The following is a 14335-nucleotide window of genomic DNA, read 5'->3' as shown; positions in this document are numbered from 1 at the left end:
GAGATGCAACAAGGAAACTTACCCGTGAGTGGTCTTCTCGTCTGACAGGCAACTTTGTTGGAATGGTTTGCGGCCCGCCTGTGCCGTGAGAGGAACCCCGCTGTGCTCAGCGCAGCCCTGCTGGGACGTCACATGACGTACTAGCGCTGGGGCGGGTGAGTGCGATTGAAAGAAGCAAGTGGCACTCCGGGGTACAGAACTGCTTTTGCCAACCCACTTGGGCAATATTTGACGGAGTAAGGAAGTGAAACTCGGCGACTCACTGCAGGAATACACGAGTACTACATGTCCCAGCAGGCCACAGGGATGGCCACGCCTTATGGGCGGGGAAGTATCGAATTGAAATAGTAGTACTGGAACACTGCCTGGTTTCACCTTCTGTCAGTCCAAAGCCCCATGAAGAAGTGCGATGTCACGAAACGCGTCGGGAGAAATGGACAGTTATTTGAGCCAAAGCATTATGACACTGTGAGTGCCTTCTTTCCATTAAAGAGATGCAACAAGGAAACTTACCCGTGAGTGGTCTTCTCGTCTGACAGGCAACTTTGTTGGAATATATATATATATATATCACTTTCCTCATACCAAAATGAAGCTTGCACTCGAATCCTTGGGAAGTATCCATTTTATTTGCTGACAGCAATTGCCACAGATGTAGGAACGTAAGCAGCAAAGTAATTAAAAATTATTCTAAAATACATTTTGAAATTAGACAAGTATATTTTCTATACACTCTTTACATTGGGTGGTACACTATAGAGGCTTCCTCTGGAAACCATTCCTAAGTACAGTTGCTCACTGATTCAGCACAACCTCTATCCACATTATGTTTCTATGGTGGTACAACAGGAGGGGTGTGGAGAGAGGCAATTTGGTACATTGTTCACTACAATTTACTTACAGTGCTTTAGTTACACAGAGTAGTTAGAAATGAGGGGCAGTAAGATTGAACCACTTTCTCGCATCACCAGAGGCACTTCATACTTGTAAATGACTCAAATAACAACATTGAGTATGCCACCTAAGCTGTCAGCTAGAACTGAATTTGAATAGTCAAAAGCATTTCATTGAAATGGCCTCACTGTTCAGATCTTCAGTTGTATGACACCTCAAACACTGAAGGTTCAACTGCAATAGACACCCTTTTTCACAATAACATCAACTGATACTTCTGTTTTTTCTAAACATACCTTGACTAACCACAGTAAACATAGCCATATTCCTTGGAATTGATTAATTTACCTTGTAGTTAAAAAATCGAGTGACGTGAGCAAATAGTTCAAAGCAGAAGTCCATTTCAATGGCTTCTCCAAGAAGATCAGCTGCTATGCACTTGCCTGCATACCATCCCATCTGTCTTGCTTGGGTCCAGAGCCTCATCTGAAAAACAGTTACATATTTCATGCTATAGGTGGTAATATCATTTTAGCATCCAAAATTGTGAACTTAGGGATCGTCGGTGGTAAAGGATGCCCCATTTGCAGCAAACTGAAAGAAAATAGGCCATTAACAGTTACTGAAGGGCTATTGCCTTCCTAATCTCTGATAAACATAACATGCCATACTGTTCCTCAGTATAAAAATTGTTCATATCTATATATTAAACTGCCTAAGAAAATAGCACAACACCTGCCAAATCTTTTAAGGACCTGTAGGAATTCCCAATTGCACCTGAAGAGAAAGTGGAGTGAAGGGGTGTGCCTGAGTGGCAAACATGACAAATGCTTTAAGTATTGGTTCGAATCTTTATCCAGGAATATTCTGTTGAATACATGTATTGTGTACAATTCCAATCTCGTAGGTTGAGCTGCGACCTGCGAGAGGAGGATCATGTTTCTTTAGGATTCACCGAATAAAGTATTGGGTACTACTACAGTGAGTCCTGGCTTTCTTCACCACACTTTTCGGTTACCAGCGCCAATCACAGCTGTGGTGAAAACCTGAAGAGTGATCAGGACCTCCTGTGTGCGAATCACAAGTTGCACCTAACAGCGAGCAAGGTGGGACCCCCCTCATTTTTGAGGAACAGGAATGGAGTGAGATTGGCAAGCTTGCCGGATGATGAGCTTAACTACTGGAAAGGGGAAGAAGACACTAGCGGTGAGTCATAATATTAAAAGGCGAACTGTAAGTAAAAATTATTGTATGTCAACAGCATAACCATTGCCCCTTGTGTGCCATCTGTTGCTGTGATACCGCAAAGCCTGCACATGAGCCTGTCTGTGAGCGTCCCTTATCTCTATAACCACTCCAAGCTGCCCGCGGGCCGTCTTCAGAGCAGAACAGGCTTTGTGACTTGCATCAAGCCTTCCGTCAGCTTGGACTGCCTTTGTGACGTGCATCAATTGTACAACTGTGTTGACGTTTCATGCGCTGAGTGAACTAACCTGGTGATTGAGTGCCCCACAGGCAATGTGGTTAGTCATTGGTGTGGCCTTTACTTTAATTAGCGCGTTGGCTTCAAGCGCTTACTAGCAGCACACTCCACTTCCCTGTTGTGTACAGTGTTCTGCCTGGACGCCACGTGACACTGGCAATAATCCGCTGAATTTAGAGGAAAGTAACTTGGGAGTGACTCTCCATTTGGTGTTTATGAAATAAAAAAGGTGAATCCAGACACTGTTGGCTACAAAGTTCCCTACTGTTTACTGCATCTTCACAATGGCCTCATCCTCCATAGTTATACGACCTTCGTTCCTTCAGCACCATGACCACTAGAGGGTGGCATAATAGGGGGTGTACCCACTCCAAGGAAGAGACCCATTAGTCCAGACCTGCACACCCCTTTTTACGCCCCTAAATGTAGTATTTTGGGGCAACCCTGAACATTGCCTCCTCAGATTAGAGGAAGAAAGGAGGACCCAATAGCTGTGCTGACCCAGGAAGAAGACAACACCAACTGTTTGGCCCCAGCCCTACCGGCCTGTCCCGACTCTGACCTGTCTACAGAGGAACCCCCGGCTTGTCCAGCAGCCCCCCAGATGATAGAGGACCTGCCCTGCACCCAGCTTACAGACTCTGTCTCCCGTGAGCACCCGATTTGCTCAAGCAAAGACTTCCAAAATAGAACCGAGATCCAGGAGGCTCCGAGATTCTGCACCACCCTACACCCGACGCCCACGGCCCTAGTCAGAGTCGCCCAACACCACAAGGAGGTCTCTCCAGCGATCCTGACCTGGGATCTGGTGATTACTGACCTCCCTCAAACTTCAAGCAGGACGCCTGTAGCCTCAACCTGAATGGTCCCCCCGACCGCGCCAGGAGCTGGTAAGATTACCCGAAGCCAACAGAGACTCCTGCACATGATGCCCCACGGCCTTGGGCAGCCCAGTCGACGGTGTACAGGCATCCCTCAAGAATCCAACTTACCTCTCCAGTTGGTGGTCACCTCCAGGATGCCTCCCTGACCGTGCCTGCAACATCTTTACCAAACCGAAATCTGCATTGAAATCCATAGGACGCCCGATGTCTCCTTGGCGCACTGAATCTGGCCACCTCCGTGCCGCTGGTGGTGCAGCGCATCTGCTGATTGTTGGCTCCTGCAGGGCTGATCCCTACCCCAGAAGCTTTGCTCCCTGCTGGAAAGCAGTCCCTGACCGAAGGCCCCCTTAGCCCAATTGGCTAACATTGGGCCCCTGTACTTTGCACCCGGCTGTCTCAGTGCCACTGGTGGCGCAATTTGAATGCCAACCTGGACCTTGGGGAACCTTGGTCCTAACTCCCAAAACTCAAAATTGTAAGTCGTTTACTTACCAGTAAATCGTTAACACTCTTTTCCTCATAGGAACAAATGTTACGATTTTTGCTCCTAAAAAATGCATTGACCTACTATTTTGTATGAAAAGAAAGTAACTATGCTTTGACTTAAGAATTGCCGTACTAATCTTTAAGTGACAAACTGCAGTGTATGTTATATCGGCATAGCACCTAAAGTACTTAAAGTAACTGAAAAGTTATCCAAAGTAACCTTACTGTAATTTGATCTGTTCTAAAAGTAATACCAACCTGTAATCAATTCCAATACATTCCACAATTGCATTTCGGTGTATAGTCTTGAATTTGAATGTATTTCTTGCTTGTCTGTGTCAAGTCCTGCTTGGTTCTACAAAATAAAATATAATTATACCTTTTTATACTGACCTAATTGGTATGGATTTTGTCTCTGAATGTGTGCCATAAGCCTTGATTGAGTGAATAGAATAAATGCTTAACACAACCTCCTAATAAGCCTAACTGCTCGACCACACTTCCACAAAGACAGCGGTTTGTGATTATCTAATTTAGCCTCTGCTATGCCTCTAGGGTCTCCCTGGACTCTGTGGACACTATACCTTACTTTGGTATAGTGTATACAGAGCCAGGTTCCTACAATCAGGTGTTGATGGTGCACCCTGGAATATTTCAAGCAGGGAGAAAATCAAGGGCAAGAGATTAATTTGTTGTCCCAGGCAAAACAGAGGATCTAATGGTGAATGTGTCCTTCTTATTCACTATTGTACCAAAAGTGACGTGGGAAAGGGAATGGCCTCAAAGGTCACCTTCACCTAGAGATATCAATCCTAGGGGGGTTTCAGGGTAAAAAAATACATGATTGAATTTGAGTTGAGTTGCTTTTAAGGGAAGGTGTATGTGCCCGAAAATGTACCAACCAAGTCATGTCTGTGGATGATAAATGGGATGGAGGAGATAAAAAGTGAGATGAAAGAGATGAAAGATGTGTTTAAAGAGGTGTTGAGAGTTACGTGCACAAGATAGTGTTGAAAAAACCAACCATTCCAGTCAAACATAAGTTGAAGAAAGTACCCATGGTTGTGAGAGGGGAGGTATAAAGATGCTGGAAGACAGGATCAGGGATATTGTCATAAAATCTGTTGAGGCCACGAATTGGGTTTCCCCTGTAGTTGTTACATAAAAAGTAACAGCAAGAATAGGTGTTATGGGGATATCCGGAGTCTTAATCATCTTGTGGTCACTGACACATTCCCTTTGCCCAATATAAATGATTTACTCTTACTTCTTCAGGGAGGGAGATACTTCCTGAAGCTTGACCTCAAAAGTACATACCACCAAACTATGTTCCATGAGGATTCCAAAGAGTTTACAGCTTTTGTCACAATGGAAGGCAAGTTTCAATTTCACGTTCTCCACTGCTGTGAGCATATTCCAGGGTATGATGACATAAGTTTTAAAGGGACTATAGAGCATGTCATTTTTTTCATGATGACACATTGGTGTTCGGAGAGTCAAGGCAGGATCATAATGATGCATTGAGGGCTGTTTTAGGAAGATTGTGTATGTCAGGGCTTACTCTCAGGAAAACAAAAGTGCACGTTTTTGGTCAAGAAAAACGAGTATCTAGGTCACACAAAATTAGGGAAGGGAGTCAAACCTAAAGTGATCTTCTCAATGCCATAAGGTCAACACAAGGACCAGTTGCGGTCCTATATGGGGCTGATCGAATATTAGTCGAAGTTTGTTAGCAAGTGTGCCTCAAAGACTGAAGATTTGCGGAAATTGTTAAGGAATAGGTGCGTGTTGAAATGGGAAGTGGATCAACAGAAGGTGTTTTATTTGGTGAGGAAGGATGTCTGTGAGGCGGGAATCCTGGTTCCATTTGATACCCCGAGGAGTTCTATTTTGACTGTAGCTGCCAGTGCTTGTGGAGTAGGAGCTGTCTTGTCTCAATTGTACACAGGAGGAAAAAAACTGTGGCCTTCACTTCATGCTCGTTGACCGATAGTGAATGGAATTACTCTGTGATCAAGCACAAAGCTTTGGCTGCTGTAGAATATTTGAGGACATTCCTATGGGGTTTGACATTTTGTATCCAATTGATCACAAACCTTTGGTAAAGGTGTTGACTCCAGGTGGAGAGGGGAAAGGGGTCCGCCAGATTGGTTAGGCTTGCCTTGAGACTGCAAGAGTGTAAGAAAAAGCTTAAACACATTCCAGGGTGGAAGGATATCCAAGCCGACTGTCTCTCTCTGATGTCCTTAAAGTGGTTGGAGGTTGATGACTAAGATATATTAGCCAAATAAGAGGAGGAAGCAGTAGCTTGTGTGACGGATGTTGATGAATGTGCGGGTGTAGCGTTTATCGCTGTCGAGTTGAATAAATGTATGGAAGAAGATCTTGTACTAGAGGGTGTGAAGACATTGGTGGTAGTAGGAGGGAGAGTACTATCGCTGCTTCCTTGAGACCATTCTTGAAGGTGTTAGATAAGTTGACATTGTACAGCGAGCATGTGATTGTATTGAATGATAAATTTGTGCTGCCAGGGGGTTTGAAGGGGACTTGGCCCATGAGGGGCATTGGGAGCAAATCTGGGCTTAAAAAAGGAAACGTGAGAACTTTTGATGGGCAGGTATGACTGAACAAAGGGCGAAATGGGTGGAACAGTGTCAGATTTGCATGGAGAGTGAGGACAGACTCATAACAGGAGTTCGGGCAGTGCAGGCACATACAGTTGATCCAGGGAAACTACTGAGCACCGTTTCTTTGGATTTTAATAGAACCATGTGTGCTCAGAGAGATGGGGTCACAAATGCAATAGTGAGGTTAGCATGCACTCCAAGTGGGTGAAGTTTGTTTCAGAAGTGACTACAAAAAATACCATCTGAACCTTGTAGTACGTTTTTTTAGAGGAGGGTTAACCTTGTCTCTTGATCATGTACAATGGGACACAACTGACTGCACATGAGATAAGGGCAGTTTTGGAAAATTGGGGAGTAGAGCACCATTGCACAGCTCTTTACAACCCTCAAGCCAATGGAATAGTGGAAGGGGTCAGCTGTGTGGTCAAGGGTGCTATCTTGATGGCAAACCAGTGAGGCGAAGACGAGGTGAATGACAGGATTTGGGCTCATTGCACAACTGTGAACCGTGTAACCAACATTTCCCCTTTTGAGAGGATGAGGAGGAGAAAGGCAGGTATGAGGTTGACACCTGCATGGCTGGCTGAAAATGGCAGTAAAGCAGAAACAGAAAGCAGGGGAACATGATTAGGACTACAGTGAGAGCTGGTAATTGGGTTAAGGTAAAACTTGGAAGAGTGACTTGTGGATTGTGCAAGTTTTGGGGGCCTTTTAAAGTTAGGGAGGTACATGAGGGTTACGTTGTGTTGAAGAATGGCAATAAATTGAATCATCGCATGGTAGCGTGGTACCAGAAGGGTGACAGTGTCTTGGTCAAGGACCATCAGGGTCAGGGAGAAATCAGTAGTTTTAAGTTGGCTGATGATGAGGAGTTACTCAGGAACTCAACTCGTAAATTGAGAAGTGCGGTTGAGAATGATGGTGGAGATGTAAGGGGGAAGAGGACTTCTGTGAGTGATGAGAGAAAACAGGTTTTGAGTGGCGAGGCTGATGTGAATGAGAGGTAGAAAGTACAAATCCAGAATGCAGTCATGATGCTATTCCTGTGGGTGTTAATATCAGTCATTGTGATGCCAACGTACGCCATGACATATGTACACTTATAACAACGTCAACACCAGTATATGCAATGGTGATGTACACCATAATCTATGCACGCATAACAATGTCAAGACCAGTAAAAACTATGTTGATACACGCTATGACAAATGTGCGCATAATAATGATGATGGTGATTTATAGGTCATAGGTGGGTTTACACTTAGCCCATAGACAAACGTGCAAACAGGAAAAACCCTGATTGATCCCACATGTAGGCAATTACACCACAAACAGGTGCGAGAAGATTGGCCCCAATAAAACACTTTTGGCCAAAGGCGTGCATTCCAAAAATACCACAAAATCAGATGCCACATGTAGTTAGGAACACTCAGCCAATCAGGACACAGCATGCACACTACAGGCAGTGATCATGCGCTCCCCATGCCAGACATCTGAACACATACACACTGGCCTACACTAGCTCTCCACGAGGTCGAGAGCCACCTGTGTACCCCTTATCAGATTGTGGTATTTAGGATTCATGACTAAGCCCGGATCTACATGCTTAACAATATTGTGTAATGGTTTTATTATACCCCATAAACTTTATATATCACCAGCCAAAACTTTGAGACTGTCTTCAGACACAACTCTGCTGATAATCTCCCAGACGCTGCGTTTAATTAAACCAACTTATTACTGTTTTGCCAAACACCTCTGGTCTTTTCATTTTTTCAAGGTAAATTCATATCCAAGCAACATGGGTGCAGGTGAAGTACGCCAACCCAGAATTCGCAAATCGCCACGTTACTTGTAGGATTATGGCTAATTCTGGAACCCAGCATGTGGATTTCTTAATGTCCTGTGCATGATGTTTATTGTTCTTTTGGTGGGAATGTCTCTCTGTTCCCAGTACATTGTATGCTTTTCCTGTTGTTAGTGGTAAGTTTCCATTTCTGTTATAAGGTTAGAAGGGAATGGGATGTGTAGTAATGTAGTTAGCTGCGTTAGGCATTGTTTCTTTAACGTGGGTTAGAATGGTGAGCTGCGACTGGCAAGAGGAGGATCACGCTTCTTTAGGCTTCAACAAATACAGTATTGGTTACTACTACAGAGTCCTGGTTTGCTACACCACAGGTTCCCATTGTGTGTATGGCAATCAAGCAGATTGCCCCTAAAATGGAAGTTGAAATCGTAGAAACAGTAGTAGAAATAGTAGAAACAATTTTGAGGTTTCCAAGAGTGTGTTAAGGCTGATGCTACCCCCCTTTACTGAAACTCAAAAGAGCATTGATAACAGTAGGAAAGATGGCTTGACTAGGATCAGACTAGTGCTGAAAGGAGGGGTATTCTTAGCAGAGAGATGACACTGGAGTCACTGCCAGAAGTGGATGTGCTTAGGCTGATGTGGTGCATCCTATACTGGGTGAAAACTTGTATGAACTTGGTGTGCCAAGATCTGGGCTTAAGAGTTAAGCCGTAGTGTTGGGACAGAAGGTGGACAAATGCTAAATATTAAGGGACTTCCAGGTATCAATGGACCTCAAGCAACACATCTCTTCTAGGCCACAACCCTCTGAATTCTTAAACACTTTCATCAATTCCTTGTGCCTGTGAGACTAATTACTCAAAAAGCATGACAGTCGCCTTTGCCACTCAGGAACACTGGTACAGGAGCACATTCATGCTCTCTTTGACCTACCTTCTTACATCCCTCCTTGAGTGGCCCAATCAAACCAATACCCATTCTTTTACTCAACTTCATGAAGCATTTCTCGTTAATGCTGGGAGCTCTAAAGATAAATAAATTCCATCATTGGCTTCGTAAATGTGTCTCCAATGGGCGCATGTAGCATGTGTCCTAACCCCATGAATAATGGTGAACTCTACAGAAGGACTGATTGTGTGCAAATATGTTTCAAATCCAAATTCCTACATCTCTGACCTTTTTCTTGAATTATCAGTTACAGTGTGTTGGACGTGGCCCTTTTTAACAGGGTCACTCCTAAACGTTTTCCCTTAAGCTATGACATGGTGGTAGTGATTTTAGGCCTCTGCGCACTTTAGCACTGTGGACCAGTGTAAAGTGCGTGCTTACTCAGAGCGTGTGGTGAGATTGGCCTGCCCTCCCGTAGAAATGCATGGGGGATATGTGTGTCCATGGTAATTTCTGATATGAGAGGAGTGCAGGGGCGAGTTTAGTATGTGCGAACTCATGAGAATAAATGCTGCGCAATAGTGTGCGCAGATTTATTGTGGTTATTTGAGAAATGCCACTTTTAGAAGTTGGCATTTCTGTGTGCTGTGTGTCTGCCTGCATGATGTGAATTGCATGTCTAGCTTGTGAGTGACAGGTGCTGATTGATGTGGGTGGCTCCAGGAGCTAGGATGCGTCTGCCCAGTGTTGAATAGGGAGATCTGCATGTAGATGGGAGGGGGGAGGGGTTGCACCTGGGACCTGAATAGGGCTGTGCCTTCCCTCCACAATGCTGGTTCCACCTCCTGTGGTGTGTCTGATGTCCCTGGCCTGTCCTGTGAAAAGGAGAGAGGAGCTGAACAAAACAAAGTGCTTCACTCCAAGCCTTTTGCTGCTCACAAAAAGGCTTTAGCAGGACCTCACTGTAAAGGTATCTGGCCTTGGGGAGCCATGCCCAGTTTTAGTGTTCAGCTAAATAGTCTGAAAGAAAACCTTTGATTTTGGAATAAAGCAGCTAATCTTCCCCAGTTCCTAAAAAATCCTGCTCTTCCCTGCTTGGATGTTTTGGCGCCAAAACTGAAGGCTTCAGTGGGAACACTCTAGCTATGTACCAGACTTCTATAGACCCTCGCTAACTTCAGCCTCCTGATTTGCCTCAATAGAGTATTTTGAGACCCGAAAATTATCTATGTTCCCTTATTTCATTTTTATATTTCACCTGCAGGATTTTGTATTAAGTCTCAGGAGCAGGGCTGTGAGGCAAACTGGTTTACTCTTAGGCAGCACAAAGTCTTCACCTTCTCATCTAAAAACTGTGTTTCACCCCTGAATATGATTTTTAATGTCAAGTGGAGATTACATTTGATTGACTATTCTAGCATTTTCCAAGGCCAACTTAAATATAAGAGGCTTTACCTAGACAGCGACAAACAACTTTCTTGGCAGATTTTCACTGAGGGGAACATAGTTTTCCTTAATATCCCTCTGTTATATATTAAGTACCCAGACCAGTGAGCTTAAAAGGCACACTTTAGGAGTGTGACCAAGCTAACATATAAAAGGTTTTTCCTTGCCATGTAACTGTGTCCTTTTCATAATTGGCAGTCCAACACAATAGTGCTCGACAAAGCCATACACTTTTGTTGCATACATTTATGATTTCATGCAATTGACACATTTTCTGAGTCACCTACCATGGCCTTACTCTAAAATTTAAAAAGCGTATATGATTTAGGAGGAAAGTATACAATGTGTAGCACACAAAGTCCTACGACGAGCAGAAGAAAAAAGAGAAATTGGTGTAGACTATAAAAATGATGTCCTTTCTTACAAAATCATTATTTTTTTTTTTTCGGACTGTGACTCTAGTGAGTGGTGGGAATTAGCCAATTAGCATGGCCTTACTCTAAAATTTAAAAAGCGTATATGATTTAGGAGGAAAGTATACAATGTGTAGCACACAAAGTCCTACGACGAGCAGAAGAAAAAAGAGAAATTGGTGTAGACTATAAAAATGATGTCCTTTTTTTCGGACTGTGACTCTAGTGAGTGGTGGGAATTAACCAATTAGCATGGCCTTACTCTAAAATTTAAAAAGCGTATATGATTTAGGAGGAAAGTATACAATGTGTAGCACACAAAGTCCTACGACGAGCAGAAGAAAAAAGAGAAATTGGTGTAGACTATAAAAATGATGTCCTTTCTTACAAAATCACTATTTGTTTTTTTGGACTGTGACTCTAGTGAGTGGTGGGAATTAACCAATTAGCGGCCTTCTGAGAGTACTCATTTACAATTAGATCATGGCGGCCCATCAGCTAAATCTTTGCCAATTTAGTGAACCATACAGTAAGTGTTCTTTGAGCACCCTAGGCCAGGACCCTGAGGCATTTAAGTCAACAAATACCTCAGGTCTAGCCCTACTAGAGACAAATCTCTAGTGATGTAGGTGCCACCAAAGTGTGCACTGAGTTGGGTTTAGAACCATGACATATCTCTTGCCAGATTCTGCTATTCCTAGGCATTGTTGGGAATCAGGACATTATACAGGGCTGTCTGAAAATAGGTAAATTACTATCGTGGGATCCTGTGAAAAAAAGTTCCCAAACTAAGACAAACGTGTCTGATGCCGGTGCTGCCTCTTCGCCGCCTATATAACGAACACCAATAGAGGCAGTAAGTTAGCAAATATAAAAATGGAAAGTTGCTGAGACCCAGTCAATGTGCTCAGGCCCCAGGCCTCATAGGCAGCTAGTGTAGTCCAGTTTTAGAAAATGGATGAGTACGAGAAGCACTGATTGAAGCTGGGTTTAATAGACATAGGTTGTGGAGGACGCAGAGCATGGATGACATCTGGAGTGGGATAGAAGAAAAGTAAAGAAACCAAACAATTTGAAAAAGAGTGCCTTCCCTAGGACTATAAGAAGGGGACTATGGCGTGCGGAGTAGTGGGTCACACTGGAGGTAAAGTCAACGTCCACTCAAATCTTGTAAGCCTTAGTGTAAGAAATTGGGATATTAGGTGAGAGGGGTAGAAACTCACTCAAAAAATGAATACAACCCTCATGAAGGTGAACCAAAAACAGCCACACAATTAACCTGGTTGCTTGGTACAAACAGTCAGGTTTTACTTAGAGGCAATGTGTAAAGTATTTAGGAAGGACACAAACAGTAATAAAGTGAAAATACAATACAATACACATCCAAATACATTTTAGCAAAATAAACAAAATCTAATCAGTAGAACCAGATATATGATTATTTACATGTTTAATAAAATAAAAAGCACAAAGTGCCATTTGTAGTTATCTGGTTGCCAACCATGATGGAGTGCGGGTCGGATACAGGGACTAGGTTAGTCCCACTGACGAGTTACCTTCTCAAATCTGGCGCAAAGAGTTCCCTTCGCATTGGAGGGGACCACCAGGAGAAGTCAACTGTTGTGGATAGCTGTCGCAGAAGAGCAAAGAGCCGGTCGGGTGTCGTAGGCAGTAGTCACTGTAGTACAAAGAGCAGGTCCGATGTCACAGACGGCCATTGCTGGAGCATTGCTTTAGTGGGTACTGCAGACTGTCGTTGCTGTAGTGCGCAGTGCTGCTCTTGTGTTGCTGGTTGTCGCTGGGGGTCACGGTTGGCGAGAAGAGAAGGCCCCACTAGAGCTTCGCATTGGCAGTCATCATGGACACCAGAATCTTGGTGCAAACTGGCCAGTTCACGAGGAGTCCAAACTTTAAGATTTTCACTTTTCTTGTCAGGATGAGCTCTCACCGATGCCAGCCAAGGGTCCAGGACTTGGGAGGCACCTGTTGGGGATCAGGACACTCTCCAGCAAAAGCCAGCAGCAGGGCTCAGGCAGGCCCAGTTACTGCTGGTCAGCTGGGAAGTTGCAGGGAAGCATCTGGAAGCTAGCTGTGTCCCTGTAACTTACACAGGAAGCTAGTCATTGGAGTCAACTCTGGTGGTCCTGGGTTCAAAGAAGCAGGTCTAGTCTCCCTTCCTCAGGCAGCAGGGCAGCAAGGTGCTCCTTCTAACACAGGGCAGTCCTTCTTCTGATTTTTCCCCATGTCCAGGAATGATCTGATTTCAGGTTCTGAGAGTGCCCTTTTTCATTCCTAGTGCCAGCTTGTGGGTGAGGGATGCCCCTGTTGTCCAATATTTCCCTTTTCTTGGGTTTGGCGCCAATCTGGCTAAGACAACAAAACACGGGCAGGTCCAGGTGTGAGATGCATTGACAGTGGCAGGGCAGCCACACCTTAGAAGCCAAGAAGGGAGTTGGCAAGCCCCTTTGAAGCTCAGGAATGCTGGGTACAACACCCAAGGATGTCCTGCTTAGGGAAGCAACATGCTGGCCCACACCCAAGGCTCTTCTGTTTCTATGTCTGGGAGTAATACACAAAACCCCACAGGAGAGCTATTACAGTCACGTGACTTTGAACATCAGCAGAGAGGCACATTTGGTTTGAGCAAAAAAAACAATTTACTAAAAAGTGGCATTTTAGGAATAGTGATTTTAAATCTGACTTCACAATTAAAGATGATTTTAAATTACAATTCTTTTGAGTGCAAACAGTACTTCTCTACAAGCTACCAAACTGAAATTAGCACTTGTAATAAGGCAACCCAGAATTAGTCTTTAGGAGAGCTAGGCATTGCAACAGTGAAAAACGACTTTAGGAGTTTTTCACTGCCAGGCCATGTAATACGTAAATCCACATGTCCAAAGTTATATAAGATACTAAGCACCGTGCCCTAGGAGCTGTTAGGACCTACCTTAAGGGTGACGGATAAATACTACAAAGGAAGGTTTTGGCTTACCAAAGGTTTATTTTGCCAGGCTGCAAAGGCATGCATGACACATGTTTTACAGAGCTACTTCAGTGGGTGGCACAATGAGTACTACAGGCCAACAGTTGGTATTTAATTTACAGGCCCTCAGGGACGTATAAGTATATTAAATATACCAATTGGGTGTAGGTCAACTTTAACAAGTTTTAGGGAGAGACAACTTAGCACTAGTTAGAAGTAGTAAAGTTCACAGAGTACTAAAGCAAATAAAAACTAATTCAGTGAAGCAAGGGAATGAGTTTGGGGGAATACCACATCAAGGTTGTCAGGTCTCAAACTTAGTTGTGCAAGAGTTGTTCCGCTCCACTGGTGTGTGGCCAGGATATCGCGGGATTCTAGATGGAGTGCCGGAAAGAATCTGTAAAATGGGTTGCTCTGT

The 14335-nt window shown here is 44.0% G+C and overlaps 1 protein-coding gene across 3 annotated transcripts in view; it reads right to left on the bottom strand.

Annotated features, from left to right (window-relative positions):
- PYROXD1 (pyridine nucleotide-disulphide oxidoreductase domain 1) overlaps window positions 1–14335 on the bottom strand; it is a 328561-nt gene that overhangs the window by 28517 nt on the left and 285709 nt on the right. For all 3 annotated transcript variants that reach the window (XM_078674061.1, XM_078674062.1, XM_078674063.1), the window contains exon 11: window positions 1243–1380. In XM_078674061.1, coding sequence (XP_078530187.1) covers window positions 1243–1380 — 138 coding nt within the window. The remainder of the gene's footprint in view (window positions 1–1242; window positions 1381–14335) is intronic.

Source organism: Lissotriton helveticus, chromosome 1_1 (genome assembly GCF_964261635.1).
Source record: "Lissotriton helveticus chromosome 1_1, aLisHel1.1, whole genome shotgun sequence".
Classification (NCBI taxonomy): Eukaryota; Metazoa; Chordata; class Amphibia; order Caudata; family Salamandridae; genus Lissotriton; species Lissotriton helveticus.
Note: the sequence above shows the minus strand (reverse complement) of the source record. Positions and strands in the feature narration are given on the sequence as shown.